General features: G+C 45.3%; 1 protein-coding gene across 1 annotated transcript in view; it reads left to right on the top strand.

Annotated features, from left to right (window-relative positions):
- The window catches only part of GPD1 (glycerol-3-phosphate dehydrogenase 1), a 123,210-nt gene extending 117,056 nt beyond the window's left edge, over positions 1-6,154 (top strand). The window contains exon 8 of the mRNA XM_040340275.1: positions 5,995-6,154. Coding sequence (XP_040196209.1) covers positions 5,995-6,091 — 97 coding nt within the window. The 3' untranslated portion in view covers positions 6,092-6,154. The remainder of the gene's footprint in view (positions 1-5,994) is intronic.
- The last annotated feature ends 12,150 nt before the right edge of the window (positions 6,155-18,304 follow it).

Here is an 18,304-nt window from a genome sequence, read left to right on the forward strand (position 1 = left end):
AATACTTTCCGGATGTACTGTAACTTAGACAGCAGCCTCACACTTGCCATCTACTGTCTGCAAGTGGTAATTATAAGGTATTGCTATGGAACCCAAGGAGAAAAATCTGGAATTAATGGATTTAATGGTAAAATCTGGATGCTATGGGCTAATGCAGCTTTCACTTAATTGTTGCCCTTTAGGCTGCCTTATTAAATGAGCCAGAATGTGTACATTTTATTGAAAATCTGTTTCTTTTGAGTACATCTATAAAAAGTCAGCTAAAGATCAGCTGCTTGATGTATTATTAAGAACTATTGAATGTGCAGACTTTGGGAAATAGAGCACACACGCACAATAAAAAGTAAACGCAGCAGCTGTCAGTCACCATCTTCCCTATGGTTACCACATCAATACCTGGCACAGCGGGCTCTCGTTTTCCTCTTGGGGATGTGGAGAGCTCTGCCGGCTGGTACTAAATTTGGTGACAGCGGGTAGTAGGATTCATGTCTTCCACAGACAATTCCTAAGGTTTCAGTGAGTGTTAATTTGCTGCTGGGATTCTATCTGTGACTGTCAGTGTATCATTGCTAGTTATGCACAGGAGACCTTTCCCGTCATTGGATGTCTCCTTACCAGTGCAGACCTATTAACCCCATGAATCTAAATAGAATCTCTAATGATGTGTCGTGATTCATTCAAAGCCGACATTAGCAGCGCTCACAGAGCAGTCCCCCTGCCCTTGTCACATGGGTGACTTTGAACATCTTGGGCCAGATTCTGATACATTGTGCGTATCTCTGCGGCGGCGTAACATATGTCATTTACGTTACGCCGCCGCACGTTTTTCAGGCAAGTGCTTTATTCACAAAGCACTTGCCTGTAAAGTTGCGGCGGCGTAGCGTAAAACACCCGGCGGAATTCAAATTCGGCGGGTAGGGGGCGTGTTTCATTTAAATGAAGCGCGTCCCCGCGCCGAACGAACTGCGCATGCGCCGTCCCTAAAAAATCCCAGTGTGCATTGCTCCAAATGACGTCGCAAGGACGTCATTGGTTTCGACCTGAACGTAAATGACGTCCAGCCCCATTCACGGACGACTTACGCAAACGACGTAACTTTTTACATTTTCGACGCGGGAACGACGGCCATACTTAACATTGGCTGCACCTCATATAGCAGGGGCAACTTTACGCCGGGAAAAGCCTAACGTAAACGTCGTAACTTTACTGCGTCGGCCGCGCGTACGTTCTGGAATTTGCGTATCTAGCTAATTTGCATACTCAACGCGGAAATCGACGGAAGTGCCACCTAGCGGGGAAAAAAAAATGCAGTTGCGATCCGACGGTGTAAGACTTACGCCTGTCGGATCGAATGGATATCTAGGCGTAACTGATTCTAAGAATCAGTCGCATAGATACGACGGCCCAGATTAGGACTTACGACGGCGTACATGGCGCCCCGCCGTCGTAAGTCCTTTGAGAATCTAGGCCCATATTTTCCAGCTGGGAAGCATAGAGTTCTGGAACGGCCAGACTAAATGGGATTTTCCATCAGGATTTACGTGAAGTTTAAAGTTGACTATTAGTTTCTCTCGTTCTTAGCCGAGCGGATGAATAACAGAAGTCCATTGATTCCCCCATCTACAATAATGGTGTAGGAATCTTTCCTGCAGGACATTGCATTTCTATAGCTGGCATATGCAACTGTCAGAATATCTGAACGGTAACTGCAGCTGATTGGCTGCAATCATTGTCCGGCCAACTTTATCCACCTGGCTTCTGTAATTTCTCAACAGAAGAATAAAGCCTCGGACTTCCATCGGACAAAGCCGTGGAATTTTGTCCGAAGGGCGTTGGCCGTGAACTTGTTCTGCATACAGGCGGCAAAACGTTGTCAGCCAACAAATAGGAAACAATGTGTTTTTTCAGCTCTTTAGCACCACGCTTTGGGCAACTTCTGCTAATGTTGTGCTATGGTTAGCATTGCTTCTGAGCATGCGTGTTTGTACTTTTTCCGACGGACTGGATAATTCAACAGCACACATTTGTTGTTGGAAAATTTTAAAGCATGCTATCCAACATTTGTTGTCGGAAAATCTGACAACAATTGTCTGATGGAGTATACAAATGGTCGGATTTTCCGACAAAACCCTACCAATCACACATTTGTTGTCGGAAAATCCAATCGTGTGTATGAGGCTTTAGGATAGGACAAAACCAGGGGTCCCAAATTTTGGAACATTTGGGTGGATTATATTGTTGAATAGCCGTCAGGTTTACATTAAGTGCCCATTCACACCTAGGCGTATATACGCCTGAAGCGCGACGCCGCAGCAGCCCCTGATGCGCTGGAGGTGTGAGTTTACATTGTCGGCTATGGAGATGATTCACATCTCCACGCCAAACGCCAGAAGCCCAAAACAAGTCCCGGACCTTTTTTTCAGGCGGCTTTCGGCCATAGCCGACAATGTTGATCACCCCTCCTGTGTATGTTACCGTGGCGTATTTTACCGCGGTTTGTCGCGGCAAATCGCGGGACAAAACGCCTCAATTTGTCGCGGCAATTTGCGGTAAAATACGCCGCGTTGTATTGTGAATGCAGCCTTAAGCGTTTGTTACTCCAACATTTCATATTCATAGCCACTTAAGGACCGGAAGAATTTCCCCCTTAATGACCAGGCCATTTTTTGCAATACAGCACTGCGTCGCTTTAACTGACAATTGCGCAGTCGTGCGACGCTGTACCCAAACAAAATTGACGTCCTTTTTTCCCACAAATAGAGCTTTCTTTTGGTGGTATTTGATCACCTCTGTGGTTTTTGCGCTATAAACAAAAAAAGCCGACAATTTTGAAAAAAAAACTTTTACTTTTTGCTATAATAAATATCCCCGCAAAAATTGAAAAAAAAATATTTCTTCATCAGTTTAGGCCGATTTATATTCTTCTACATATTTTTGTTAAAAAAAAAAAATCGCAATAATCATATATTGATTGGTTTGCGCAAACATTATAGCATCTACAAAATAGGGAATAGATTTGTGGCATTTTATCTTTACTAGTAATGGCAGCGATCTGCGATTTTTAGCCGGACTGCAACTTTGTGGCAGACAGATCGGACGCTTTTGACACATTTTTGGGACCAGAGACCTTTATATAGCGATCAGTGCTCTAAAAATGCACTGATTACTGTGTAAATGTCACTGGTAGGGAAGGGGTTAATACTAGGGGGTGATCAATGGGTTAAATGTGTTCCCTCCTGTGTGTTTCTAACTCTATGGGGATACGACTAGAGGAGGAGACAGATCACTGTTCCTATTTAGTAGGAATAGATGATCTGTCTCTCCTCCCATGACAGAATGGGTATGTGTGTGTGGTTACACACACACACATCCCCGTTCTGTCTCTCGTACCCACGATCGCGTGTGGCCGGCAGACAACGTGGTCGCCGGCCACATGCATTGTGTCTCCCGCCTCGCCTGGTAGACCTGTTTATAATGACGGCGGTTGGTTGGCAAGTGGTTAATATGTGTCTGCCATACCAAACTTTTGCAGATGCCATTTTTTGGTTTTCTGTAATTTTGAAAGTGTAAATGATGGAAATAAAATCTAACTTTTTTTGACATATTATAAGAATGTTTAATCTGTAATTCGATGCCTTTTGGAGATTTTTCCATCTTTCCTTGGCTTCGTTATGCACATTAATACAAATTTTTACCTGGGGTGCCCAAACTTTCGATCCCCACTGTATGTACTTGCATGAGAAAGTATCCTGTTCTCTTTGTTTTGCTTCCCTTATATGAAATCCCTGGTGTTCTTGCCAGTCCTTCTGCTTTCCTATTAAAAACTGACCACACTAAGCAGGAGAACACAGTGTGGTAAGTTATCTAGCTATCTGGGAACTCAGCCTGCTCTCCTCAATTTAAAATGTTTTTATTTAATATATACAAAAATGTTTTGCCTTTCATTTCTATTTCAAACTGAATAGGTTGCTTTACAAAGTGATCATTTACAATCACTTAAGCATGCAAAGGTGCAATTGTGATTTAAAGTGTTACTAAACCCACAACAGTAATATCAGTCTATATATGCAGTAACAATAAAACCTGGGGAATGCCCAGGGAAAAACCAAGCCTCCTTACCGACCAGCCTGCAGAACCACCAATTAACCTGTCTAACAGTATGCGTTAAAAACAGGGGTTTTGTCCGCACGCATTTGCAAACGCATGCGTGAGCCACAGAGCCGCGCCAAGGCACCCTGTAATCTGTGGTCCTAACACTAAACAATGAGCGTCCCCACAGTGGAGGCACATGCTTTCTATTGGATAGATGAGAGCAGGTGGACTGAAGGGGAGACACCCCTCCTTAAAGGTACAGGAGCACACCAAGCACCCAGCATGTAGCACAATGGCTGCAAAGGTGTTGGTGCACTGATGGACCAATATAAACACCACAGGTGAAACATAAACGTGTCCACCGCCCCCATCTATAGCTGGCAATCGCAGTAAGTGGCATTGGAAGGCTAAAGCAGATAACAACAAAACCTGGGGAATGCCCAGGGAAAAACCAAGCCTACTTACCAACCAGCCTGCAGAACCACCAATTAACCTGTCTAACAGTATGCGTTAAAAACAGGGGTTATATATGCAGTAAAGCATGCTTGTTATACTCACTGTGTAACCTAAGGGGTTAACCATCTGCATTGTGTAAAAAGGCTGTCTGATTCTGTCTTCTCTGATGCTCCCCTTCGTCCCCAATCCATCTGTTGATGGAACAGAGCTTTGGGGGCACTCTGCACATGTTCAGTTTGGTGTGTATTGCTTTTTTTTTGGGGGGGGGGGAGTGTGCATGTGATCAGCACAGGGCCAATCAGCACTGTCCAGACAGAGGATCAGGGGGTCCTGTAGCATCATAGGACAATCAGGGAGAATGAAAACTCCTCCTACAAGCTTTAACCAGACACTGATAGAAGTCACAAGCTTTATACTGCTGATGAGAAAATGTCTAGCAGTTTTTTTTACTAAAATTATTTCAATTTCCATGTTCTGTGGACTGTGGGAGACCAGTTATGGAGAATGCAGGGTCCTGGGTTTAGTAACACTTTAAAGACTTCTGCAGAGAGAGTCAGTGATTTGTAGCTGTAGCCAAGATCTGATTCAGCAGTGTATGGCCAGCTTAAAGGTGTTGTAAAGGTAAAAGTTTTTTTACCTTAATGCATCCTATGCATTAAGGTAAAAAAACATCTGACAGCACCGGCCCCCCCCCCCCACCTGAGCCCCCGTTTTACTTACCTCACCGTTCGAAAGTCCCGGGCGCGTGCTTGTCATCCTGTTCGGTTCACAGCCTGGCCGTGATTGGCTAGGCTGGGCAGATTGATAGCAGCGCAGCCATTGGCTGGCGCTGCTGTCAATCACAGCGGATGACGCGGCGCGCCGGGGCCGAGTGATACAGTCGACGGCTATGGCCGCCGCTGTATCACGGGAGCGCGCACTCGCAAAAGCTTTCCACCATGCAAGGGAGCTCGCTCGCATGAACGTGGAAAGCTTTTGCGAGGAGGAGCCGAGACAGCCGCCGAGGGACCCCAGAAGACAGGATTCGGGGCCACTCTGTGCAAAACGAGCTGCACAGTGGAGGTAAGTATAACATGTTTGTTATTTAAAAAAAAAGAAAGTGGCGTAGATAGCCGCAGGTGGCTCGGCTATCTATGCCCAGAAGTGGGAGCAAAATACCTGTATTAAACAGGTATCTGCTCCCCCCTGAAAGGTGCCAAATGTGACATTGGAGGGGGGGGGGGGATTCCGAAAAAGAAGTTCCATTTTTGGTGGAACTCCGCTTTAAGAGATTATATTTCTAAGGTTGCTTTCTATCGCTGGTTGTCTCAAACAGCTAATGGGTGTTAAAGGTACAATTAGCTTTTTCAACCTCTCTGGTCTGTCTGGTCCTCAGACTTGAATATCCAGTATTACAGACCAGCCCCCTTGGCCGTGGTGACAATACTCTGTGTTTGTCTTTTGCAGATTTCCTCTCTTCACTGCTGTATATCTGATCTGCTATGAAGGAAAACCTGTAACAGAGTTCATCACATGCCTCCAGAATCACCCAGAGCACATGTAAGGTGACCCAGTGAACTCTGACCATCATCCTCTTCACCTCCTGCGCCTTTCAGCAAAAAAAAAAGAAGAAACTCAAGTTGTTGGACGTATGTTTGGATACACGTGTCTTTGGGTGTAGCTATACGCCATATGCATATAGAGAAACGAGAACATACTCTGTGACTGTAATGATCCCCCATTGGCTGGATAAAGATTAGTTTATTTGGTGCTCATACCCAGAGATTGGCGGGTTGAACTGTTTCTGGGGGTGATTTTAATATTTTAAAGTATTTGTCTCAAGGGAATTTTTATTAACCTTGTTTTTAAATAACATTATATATCATCCATGGTTTCCATTTAGTTTCTGGTCATTCCAATTCACCAGATCTAAAACCTCAATAAAACTCTAAAGCCCCGTACATGCGATCGGACCTTTGTCCGACCAAAATCACATCGGAATTCCGACGGAGTAAAATAGAACATGTTCTCTATCTAAACGCCAATGGAATTCATCGGAATTTCCGATGGAATTACTCTGATGGGGCATACACACGGTCAGAATTTCCGATGGAAAAAGTCTGACTTTTTCCATCGGAAATTCCGATCGTGTGTACAGGGCTTAAAGGGGTTGTAAAGGTACAGGGCCAGATTCTCAAAGAATCGGCGTTGGCGTAGTGTAAGCCATTTACACTACGCCGCCGCAAATTATTTGAGCAAGTGCCGTATTCGCAAAGCACTTGCTCCGTAATTTGCGGCGGCGTAGTGTAAATGGCCCGGCGTATGGCCGCGTAATTCAAAGGGGGCCGCTTGTATTCAAATTGATTGAACTGCGCATGCGCAGGGCTGAAAAATAGCCCAGTGCGCATGCTCCAGCTCACGACGGAAAACGTCAATGACGCCGACGTGAGCGTCATTGACGTAAAGTCGTATTCGTGAACGACTTAGGAAAACGACGTAACCGACGGAAAAAGCCGACGCGGACCCGATGCCATACTTAACATGGCATAGGGCGGACTGGCGTAAGGTTACCCCTCATATAGCAGGGGAAACCTTACGCTTACGGAAACGACGTACGCGACGACTACACGACGCGAATTTGTTCGGGAATCGGCGTATCAGGCTCATTTGCATACTCAAATGAGACCTGAACGTAAACGCGACCTAGCGGTCAGCATTGTATTGCATTTAGGATCCGACGGTGTAAGTGACTTACACCTAGCCTAATTCCGGCGTATCTTGTTTTGCGAATACAAAACAATGATACGCCGGCGGGAATTTCGAATTACGCCGGTGTATCTGTAGATACACCGGCGTAACTCTTTTGAGAATCTGGCCCAGTATTTTTTTTTCTCCTAAATAGCTTCCTTTACCTTAGTGCAGTCCTCCTTCACTTACCTCATCCTTCCATTTTGCTTTTAAATGTCCTTATTTCTTCTGAGAAATCTTCACTTCCTGTTCTTCTTTCTGTAACTCGACACAGTAATGCAAGGCTTTCTCCCTGGTGTGGAGTGTCGTGCTCGCCCCCTCCCTTGGACAGCAGGAGAGTCAAGACGCTCTCTACGTTGCAGATAGAGAAAGGAGGTATGTGTTAGTGGGCATCCTGACTTTCCTGTAGTCCAAGGGAGGGGGCGAGCACGACACTCCACACCAGGGAGAAAGCCTTGCATTACTGTGTGGAGTTACAGACAGAAGAACAGGAAGTGAGGATTTCTCAGGAAAAAATAAGGACATTTAAAAGCAAAATGGAAGGATGAGGTAAGTGAAGGAGGACTGCACTAAGGTAAAGGAAGCTATTTAGGGAATTTTTTTTTACCTTTACAACCCCTTTAACATCCTATTGGCATAGGCAGCTCTGTAGGAAGATGAGAATAAAAACAACTAAAAGCATGATAATCGTCATGTCTGAATTGATGCACGCCACCTTATTTTACCATTCTAGTTCTTCTGTTTGTACTGGAATACCATTGTCTGCAGTCAGGTATAAAATTCAGCCATTTGCCGATTTCTTCAGTAATATTAAAACTCTGCTGGGCTCATTTATAAAACGTACCAGCGCAGAGGAAGTGGACGCATGACCCATAATAATCAGATTCCAGCTGTCATTTTCCACGGTAAGCTGCTATGAAAAGCTTGATTGTCTTTTTCATTTGCCTCAGGTTTTATAAATGACACCCAGTGCATTGTTCCTGCTTAATGTATCGTCTTAATGTCCTAAAACCCATCCAAGATGTTCTCTGTGCATGAATAGAAAGACGTTTGATTAAAATGCACACTTGTAAATAAAACCTCCTGTGTACAATTATTTTCCTGTTATGCTTTTTCATTGATTTATTAGCGTTCAGCAGCGGTATCTTTTGCAGTACTGAGCAAAGTGAGGACATGCACCAGACATCACAGTGGTGGTCAGCTTCCCGAATATTGGGGGCTCCTGAGATCACCGAGAGGCTACACAGAATATTCAGTATACGGTGCCTTGAAAAAGTATTCATACCCCTTGAAATTTTCCACATTTTGTCAGGTTAAAACCAAAAACGTAAATGTATTCTATTGGGATTTTATGTGATAGACCAGGGGTCTCCAAACTTTCTAAACAAAGGGCCAGATTATTGTCCTTCAGACATTAGGGGGGCCGAAATGTTGTACCCCAAGAGTAGCAAATGCCCAGAGTCTGTGGGAGTAAACAATGCTTCTGACTTTGTGCCTATTGGGATTAAAAAAGAAAAAAGACATTGCACCTTTGGTCAGTAGGAGTGGGAATAGTGCCCTGTCACCTGTTTTGGAGGCATAGTGGTGTCCCCTTGCTGGTATCAGTGGTGGGGGATAGTGCGCCATTGCTGGTATCAGTGGGAGTGATAGTGCCCCATTGCTGGTATTAGTGGTGGGGTGATAGTTCCCCATTGCTGGTATCAGTGGTAGGGATGGTGCCCCATTGCTGGTATCAGTGGGGGGGATGGTGCCCCATTGCTGATATCAGTGGGGGAATGGTGCCCCATTGCTGGTATCAGTGGTGGGGGATATAGTTCCCCATTGCTGGTATCAGTGAGGTGGGTAGTCCCCCATTGCTGGTATCAATTGGGGGGGGGGGGTAGTTCCCTATTGCTGGTATCAGTGGGGGGGGGGGGTAGTGCCCCATTGCTGGCATCAGTGCTGGGGGGGATAGTTCCCCATTGCAGGTATCAGTGGTGGGGGGATAGTTCCCCATTGCTGGTATCCATGGTCGGGGATAGTTCCCCATTGCTGGTATCAGTGGTGGGGGATAGTGCCCCATTGCTGGTATCAGTGGGAGTGATAGTGCCCCATTGCTGGTATCAGTGGTGGGGGGATAGTTCCCCATTGCTGGTATCAGTGAGGAGGATAGAGCCCCATTGCTGGTATCAATTGGGGGGGGGGGGGTAGTTCCCTATTGCTGGTATCAGTGGGGGGGGATAGTTCCCCATTGCTGGTATCAGTGGTGGGGGATAGTTCCTCATTGCTGGTATCAGTAGGAGTGATAGTGCCCCATTGCTGGTATAAGTGGTGGGGGGATAGTGAAATGAGGGCCAGATAAAGACAAGTAAAGGGCCGCATTCGGCCCACGGGCTACAGTTTGGAGACCCCTGTGATAGACCAACACAGAGTGGCACATAATTGTGAAGTGGAAGGAAAATGATAAATGGTTTTCCAATTTTTTTTTACAAATAAATATGTGAAAAGTGTGGCGTGCATTTGTATAGCGCCCCCCTGAGTCAATACTTTGTAGAACCACCTTTCACTGCAATTACAGCTGCAAGTCTTTTTGAGGGATGTCTCTACCAGCTTTGCACATTTAGACAGTGATTTGTTTGCCCATTCTTCTTTGCAAAATAACCCAAGCTCTGTCAGGTTGTAAACAGCAATTTTCAAGTCTTGCCACAGATTCTCAATTGGATTTAGGTCTGGACTTTGACTGGACCATTCTAACACATGAATTTGCTTTTATCTAAACCATTCCATTGTAGCTCTGGCTGTATATGAAGAAAGAAGATTGGATGGCTGCACACCCATATAATGCAGATAAAAGCTTCTTTATTAAAAAAAATCATCAATAAAAACAGGCACAAGGCATATTGGCAGGGGAAAAAAAGGATGGCGTTTTAATACGTGCTTTGTCAAAACCGGTCGTGGGTGACGGAGGCCCCTCCCCAGAAAAGGAAATATTCACAGGACACCTCTCCTACTACTTAAAGCGGGAGTTCACCCGAATAAAAAAAATTTTAACATTAGATTGATGCTCATTTTGTCTAGGGGAATCGGGTAGTTTTTTTAAAATCGAAGCAGTACTTACCGTTTTAGAGAGCGAACTTCTCCGCCGCTTCCGGGTATGGGTCTTCGGGACTGGGCGTTCCTATTTGATTGACAGGCTTCCGACGGTCGCATACATCGCGTCACGAGTAGCCGAAAGAAGCCGAACTTCGGTGCGGCTCTATACGGCGCCTGCACACCGACGTTCGGCTGCTTTCGAAAAATCGTGACGCGATGTATGCAACCGTCGGAAGCCTGTCAATCAAGTAGGAACGCCCAGTCCCGCAGCCCATACCCGGAAGCGGCGGAGAAGATGCATCTCTAAAACGGTAAGTACTGCTTCGATTGTAAAAAAAAATACCCGATTCCCCTTGACAAAACGAGCCTCAATCTAATGTTAAAAAAAAAGGTTTTTGGGTGAACCTCCACTTTAACCGTCTGGACTTTGACTGGACCATTCTAAGGCCTCGTACACACGTCCGAGAATCTCGTCAGGAAAATCCCGTCGTTTTCCCTGACGAGATTCTTGGCAAGAATCTCTTGCCGTCGGAGTGTACTGACTTTCATTTCAAAAGAACCACGGAAAGAACTCGTTAATGCCATCGCGTATGACGAGCATGCGCTTGTCACATTCAATGCCGTTGCGGCCATCTTGCTTCACCCTACCTATGCCGTGGAAGCTACCGCGCATGCGTCAAAGTCATTTTGAGCATGCGCGGGTTTCCACGGCGACAGGTAAGTATACACACTCTTGGGTTTCTCGTCGAGAAACAGGCTGACAAGAATCACGACGAGAAAAAAGAGAGCAGGTTCTCTTTTTTTCTCATCGAGATTCTGGAAAGATTTCCAGACGAGAAACCTGAAAGCCTCGTACACACGAACGGGAATCTCGGCAAGAAGCAAGAGCAGTTTTCTTGCTGTTTTTTGTCGAGAAACCCGGTCGTGTGTACGAGGCCTAACACATAAATATGCTTTGATCAAAACCATTCAATTCCTGTCAAAGACAGGTATCCTGTCCCCCCTCCATCCCGAGGGGGATAAGATGACTTTTGGATGGAACTCCGCATTAACAACACGGAGCACTTGGAAAAAAAAATTCAAGCTCAACTTACCAACTAGCCTACAACATCCTGCTTTGGATGCTCTTAAAATTTATAGAGCTAGGACTGCATATAATATTGGGGTGCTTTGTAGCGGTTTCTGCAGCTTACGCATGTATTTGCAAATGTGTGCAAAATAAACCCCTGTTTTTAACGTGAACTGTTAGACAGAACAATTGGGTTTGTTGCAGGCTGGTTGGTAAGTTGAGCTGGGAATTTTTCTGTTTTTATTCTACACTACATTATTATTTTTTTTCTTAAAGCGGAGGTTCACCCTAATAGCATGTATATCTAACCAACTCCCTTATAGTCGTAACAAGTACTGTCCACAATTAGTGTTTTTTTATTATGCTTTACGTACCTTGTAATCAATTTTTTCAATCTACTTCTCCCTGCGGGAGTAGGCGTTTCTATGCCTAGGGGGATTGTCATCTAGGAGGTCGCCCAGATGATTGACGTCTGTTCGCCCCGGCAGATAAGGCCCTACCCCCCGTATTGTGTAGGCGCGCACGAGTTACGGGGCTTCCGAAAAAAGCCGAACATGCAGAGCGCAGGCGCCGTATAGAGCCGACTCTCATCTCCGCATGTTTGGCTTTTTTCGGAAACCCCCGTAACTCGTGCGCGCCTACGCAATACGGGGGGGCAGGGCCTTATCTGCCGGGGGGCAAACAGACGTCAGTCATCTGGGCGACCTCCCAGATGACAATCCCCCTAGGCATAGAAACGCCTACTCCCGCGGGGAGAAGTAGATGGAAAAAATGGATTACAAGGTACGTAAAGCATAAAAAAAAACGAATTGCTGACTGTACTTGTTACGACTATAAGGGAGTTGGTCAGATATACATGTTATTAGGGTGAACCTCCGCTTTAAGTGCTGGGCCCCCATGCACATCATTCGTGCACTTTGCCCGCTCTGCCTCCTGGGATATGTACCACCCCTTGTACCCATCCTGCAGTAAGTATGAGAGTCCTACCCATAAAATCTATGCACATATAGAATTGCCCTGAAAGCCACACCATCTCTTTGGAGCTAAAGGTTGTACCTTTCCTTCCCTTACTAAAACCAGGGCTCAAGTCCTGTGGGAACGGAGTTCCTGCACTTTTTTCACAGCAGGAACGCAGTTCCCTTTGCAGGACTAGAGCTGCCCGTGCCAATCCTTCACTAAGCGGCGATGCCCAGCTCGAGTCACTGTCAGGGGCAGGCAAACCTTAGTAATCCTTTATGTTACTGGCCGCTTCCTGTATATGGATTCATCGGGTAGTGTGCGGGTATAAGTTACGCCGGTACCTATACTTCCTTGATGCCGCAATGTCTCCTGGGAGCTTTTGTCATTGTTCCCAGGAGACATTGCAGAGGTTATTGCGGGATTTAGAAAGAACATGCGGTTTAGTAATTATGCATATGAGCGTATCATTTTTTTGGTGTGGGAGTGGATCTTGGGTGGGAGTTCCCACACTTTTTTCCCCAGGACTTGACCCCTGACTAAAACCCTTCAAAGCTTTGACCAAGTGTTTTTCCTACAAATTGGCTATACAGTAGAGGTTTGTGGGCTTCTATTACTGGCTTGCCAGGTTGTAAAGTGTGGGCTTGTGCAGTAAACCTTGTAACTGCGTAGATCATAGTAGAGCACCTGGTGTTAGCGCTGTGAATTCTATACATTTTCCTCTGATTGAATAAGTGCTGTGCTGTGATAAGGCGCTGCGGGGAGATCATTCCCTATTAAATGTTCTCCAACAGAGGGATCATTGAAGAGGCTGAAATGCTGGAGGTGTACCCGGGAATTACAGATTTCTAAATTATATAATACATGTCGGGGAATAAATGAAGTGTGAGCAGGTGGTAGCAAAGGCAGGATCCAGCTGAGCTAGACTGAAAGAGATGAAAAGAGTTAAATCAAATAACCATTTACCATACACATTCTTTTCTTGTTTTATGTACACAGAAAGAAGAATGATATTGCTTTTTTTGTGTACGGTGACAGCCTTAGAAACATAAAAATGTTCTTGGCTGTATGAGCTGAAGACCAGAACAAGGCAAATAATATGACCGATACTTGTTATCTTCTGCAACATTTAGCTCATTATTATGTCATTATTACAGAAGTAGTCAGGCGTATTTCAGGGCAAAATGCTGTGATTCATTGTTACCAATTAGATATCAATTAACTTAACTAATTAAGTTATTAGGGATAAAGGAGGGATTTGATTAATGTGTGTTACTGCACTTTGTCCATAATTACTGCACTTTCCAGTTCCTTGATAATTAAGCCTTGGTGTGCTCTGTCATCAAGTTCTGAAATAGTTTTTCCCCTCGCCTGCTTGCCTGGGACTCTGAAAGTATGATGATTTACCACTTGCCGACCCACCATGGTACTTATACTGCAGCGGGGCGGCAGCTACAAGCATAGCTATGTACTGGTATAGAAAACAAAAAGCCGCGCCAAGAAATGGTAATACAAGTCCACTTATGCAGATGGAAATAATAACAATGGAAAAAAGTCTATGAGCTCTTGTGCGGAGGTCTAAAAAGCACTTGGCGGTGCAATGACACAAGTTCCATATAATATAACTCAATGTTGTAACGATGGATGTAAATTCCTCCAACACCCGGTGACATGCATGCAGTATGTGAAATTCCTCCACCTGAGAATCAAAGCCTCTTACCAGAAGGTAAGGAATCAAAGCGGATGGCTATAACCCAGCCTCGGCCTTTAGTTTCTCCAGGGATCCCAGAACAGGAGTCAGCAGCGTCACAAACGTTAAATCACAGTAGCTCCATTGAAGGAAACGTATAAAAAAGAGAGGACGCACATAGCGTAATACAGTACAGTAACCAAATTTAATAAAAAAGTAATCTACTTACAGCAACAATGAATAAGAACAGCCATTGTATAAAAAGTTGAAAGCCGGCCGGCAAACAAGGAGCCCTTCCTCCCGAGCGTGGTGACGTCACTGACGTAGCCTCCCATAGTACTGGTATGTCGCTGCCTGTTTCCGGCAGGAGTTCTTCAACAGATCCCAACCAATGATTCATGGCCAGGACCTGCTGATCAGCTGTGTCGAATCATATCATAGAGCCCTTTGTTGATAAACAACACAGGGCTCTATACAGAGGTAGCAATCGCTTTGTTTCTTTGCCCTTCAAGGCAGGGCAAAGAAACAAATCGATGTGTAGTAGAAAGCAGTACACACATTGCACATTGTTAGGCACACAATTAGGCTGCATTCACACCTGACCGTTTTGTCGCCTGAAGCGCGACACTCAAATACACTAGAGGGGAAAAAATACATTATTCCCTATGGAGATGGTTCACATCTCCACGCCAATACGCCTGACGCTGAACGACTGAAGCTCAAACAAGTTCCGGACCCGGGCGTTTCGTCGCTTTAATCAATAGAACATTTCACCCAGGCAGAAGATAAAAAAAATCTACCAACATAGCAACAAGTGATGAAAAGATGATAATTTTTCCTATTGGCTAAAATAAAAAACGTTGAAGTACAAAAACGTCGGCCGACGCTGTATGCACAAATAAGCATGAATACGCGCGACAAAACGCCGGAAAAAACGACCGAACCTCAGGTGTGAATGCAGCCTAAGCCTCTTGATTGCCCCTAGATGTTAGCCCCTTCCCAGCCAGTGTCATTAGTACAGTGACAGTGTATATTATTAGCACTGATCACTGTATTAGTGTCACTGGAGGTGTCAGTGGCAGTTAGTCAGTTACCACAAAGTGTCAGGCCGCGTACACACGACCAGTCCATCCGATGAGAATGGTCCAACGGACCGTTTTTATCGGTTCACCGCTGAAGCAGACTGATGGTCTGATGTGCGTACACACCATCAGTTCAAAAACCGATCGGGTCAGAACGCGGTGACGTAAAACACACGACGTGCTGAAAAAAACGAAGTTCAATGCTTCCAAGCATGCGTCGACTTGATTCTGAGCATGCGTGGGTTTTGAACCGATGCTTTTGTGTACTAATCATCGGTTTGGACTAGGGTTGTCCCGATACCACTTTTTTAGGACCGAGTACAAGTACCGATACTTTTTATCAAGTACTCGCCGATACCGAATACCGATACTTTTTTTAAATCTCATGTGACAGTGGCACATGTGTCAGTAGTTTTTTTTTTACAATTTGTTTAATTTTTTTTTTACAATGCTTCCTTCCCTGGGGGGGAGGGGGGTGTCAGTGTGTTTTTTATTTTATTTATTTTTTTATTTTTTACAATTCATTTTTTTTATTATTTATTGCAATTCCTTTTTTATTTATTTTTTATCAGCCCTGTTGGGGGCTTTGGTGAGATATCAGGGGTCTTAACAGACCTCTAACATCTCTCCTCTGTGACAGAGAAAGGGACACAGGTACCCCAGTCCATTTCTCTGCAGCCTCAGCTGTATTGAAAATGAGAGAAGACAGCGGCTTCTCTTCATTCATAAACTGAAACATTGTAAACACAGTTTGCGATGTTTCAGTTATGTGAATGTACAGAGTCATCACTGACTCTGTACATTCGGAAAAGGTAGGAGCCGGATTTACCGGCTCCTACCGCCGCTCTCCATCCTGACAGATCGTCTCCATCCAGGACACGGCGGCAGCACGACGGGGGGGGGGGGGGGACACGGCGGCAGCAAGGGGGGGGGGAACACGGCGGAATCACGGGGGGGAGAAACACGGCGGCAGCACGGGGGGGAGAAACATGGCGGCAGCACGGGGGGGAGAAACACGGCGGCAGCACGGGGGGGAGAAACACGGCGGCAGCACGGGGGGGAGAAACCTGGCGGCAGCATGGACGTAGAGAGGGGGGGGAAACACGGGGCAGCACGGGGGGGAGAAACACGGTGGCAGCACGGGGGGAGAAACATGGCGGCAGCACGGACTGAGAGAGAGGGGGGGAGAAACACAGCGGCAGCATGGGGGGGCATTTGCCCGAGTACAAGTACTCGGGCAAATGCTTGGTATCGGTCCCCATACCGATACTAGTATCGGTATCGGGACAACCCTAGTTTGGACCTATCGGTCAGCGGTCCATCGGTTCGATTTTAAAGCAAGTTCTTTAATTTTTGTCCGAATGGGCCGTACACACGCTTGGTTTGGACCGATGAAACGGAACTTTGGTTTGTTTTAATCGGTTTGGACCGATGGTGTGTACGCAGCCTCAGTGTCAGATTGCCTGCCGCAATATCACAGTACCACTATAGGTCGCTCATCACCGTCATTACTAGTATAACATAAATAAATAAAAATTACAGTATATATACCATAGTCTGTAGACGCTGTGGGCCAGATTCAGGTACATTTGCAGCGGCGTAAAGTATCGCATTTACGTTACGCCGCCGCAAGTTTTACGGGCAAGTGCTTGATTCACAAAGCACTTGCCTGTAAAGTTGCGGCGGCGTATCGTAAATCCCTCCGGCGCAAGCCCGCCTAATTCAAATGATCCGGGTAGGGGGGCGTGGATCATTTAAATTAGGCGCATTCCCGCGCCGAACCTACTGCGCATGCTCCGTTTTGAAACTTCCCGCCGTGCTTTGCGCGAAATGACGTCGCACCAACGTCATTTTTTGAACGTAGACGTGAGTTACGTCCTTTCCTATTCACGGACGACTTACGCAAAAAATTCAAAATTCTACGCGGGAACGACGGCCATACTTTAACATGGCAGGTCTATCTATACGCCACAAAATAGCAGCTTTAACTATACGCCGGGAAAAGCCGACTAGCGACGACATAAGAGAATGCGACGGCCGCGCGTACCTTCGTGGATCGCCGGAAAAAGCTAATTAGCATACCCGACGCGGAAAACGACGCAAACTCCACCCAGCGGGCGCCGAAGTATAACACCTACGATCCGAAGGCATACGAAGCCGTACGCCTGTCGGATCGAAGCCAGAAGCCGTCGTATCTTGGTTTGAGGATTCAAACTAAAGATACGACGCGGGAAATTTGAAAGTACGCCGGCGTACTTCTTCTGTGAATCTGGCCCTATAACTTTCATGCAAACTTATTAATATACACTTATTTTTTTTATTTTTTTTATCAAAGACATGTAGCAGAATACATTCTGGCCTTAATAATTTTCTTTTTTATTACTGGATATTTTAAGGCAGAAAGTAAAATATATATATTTTTCAAAAATATTATTATTTTTTAATTATATATATATATATATATATATATATATATATATATATATATATATATATATATATATATATATATATATATATAAAAAAATAAAAATAAACATCAGTGACCAAATACCACCAAAAGAAAGCTCTGTTTGTGTGAAAAAATTGATACCACTTTTGTTTAGGCACAGCGTTGCATGACCACACAATTACCAATTAAAGTAGCGCAGTGCCGAATAGAAAAATATGGCCTGGTCATGAAGGGGGTAAAATCTTCCGGAGCTCAAGTGGTTATATGAGGATATAGTGTGTCCACAATATTTCCAGGGTGGTGAAGGTAACCAGACTAGAACCACCATGAGTATTAAAGCTGAACTCCAAGCATAAAAAGTTAACAATACAGATGGAATAGATATAAACTTGTATTTCTGTCCATCCTGTTCTGAGATTTACTCAGCTCTGCCACACAGCACATGCCTGTCTGGTAGGGAAGGAGGCCTGCATATTTCTCTGCTGCAGTTCAGATCTGTTCAGGGGCGGACTGACCATTGAGGCACTCGGGCACTGCCCGAGGGCCCCATGCCACTAGGGGGCCCCATCAGGGTTGCCAGACTCATTAAAACCAGGGACAGTATGTAAAAATCTGTGTTTTTTTTTACATCTGTCCCTGATATGTCCAAAACCGACATGCTTTTGATGTGAAAATCCTGAGATTTTAGCTGCCCCGTCTCTGCACTG

Source organism: Rana temporaria, chromosome 2 (genome assembly GCF_905171775.1).
Source record: "Rana temporaria chromosome 2, aRanTem1.1, whole genome shotgun sequence".
In the NCBI taxonomy this organism is placed as follows: Eukaryota; Metazoa; Chordata; class Amphibia; order Anura; family Ranidae; genus Rana; species Rana temporaria.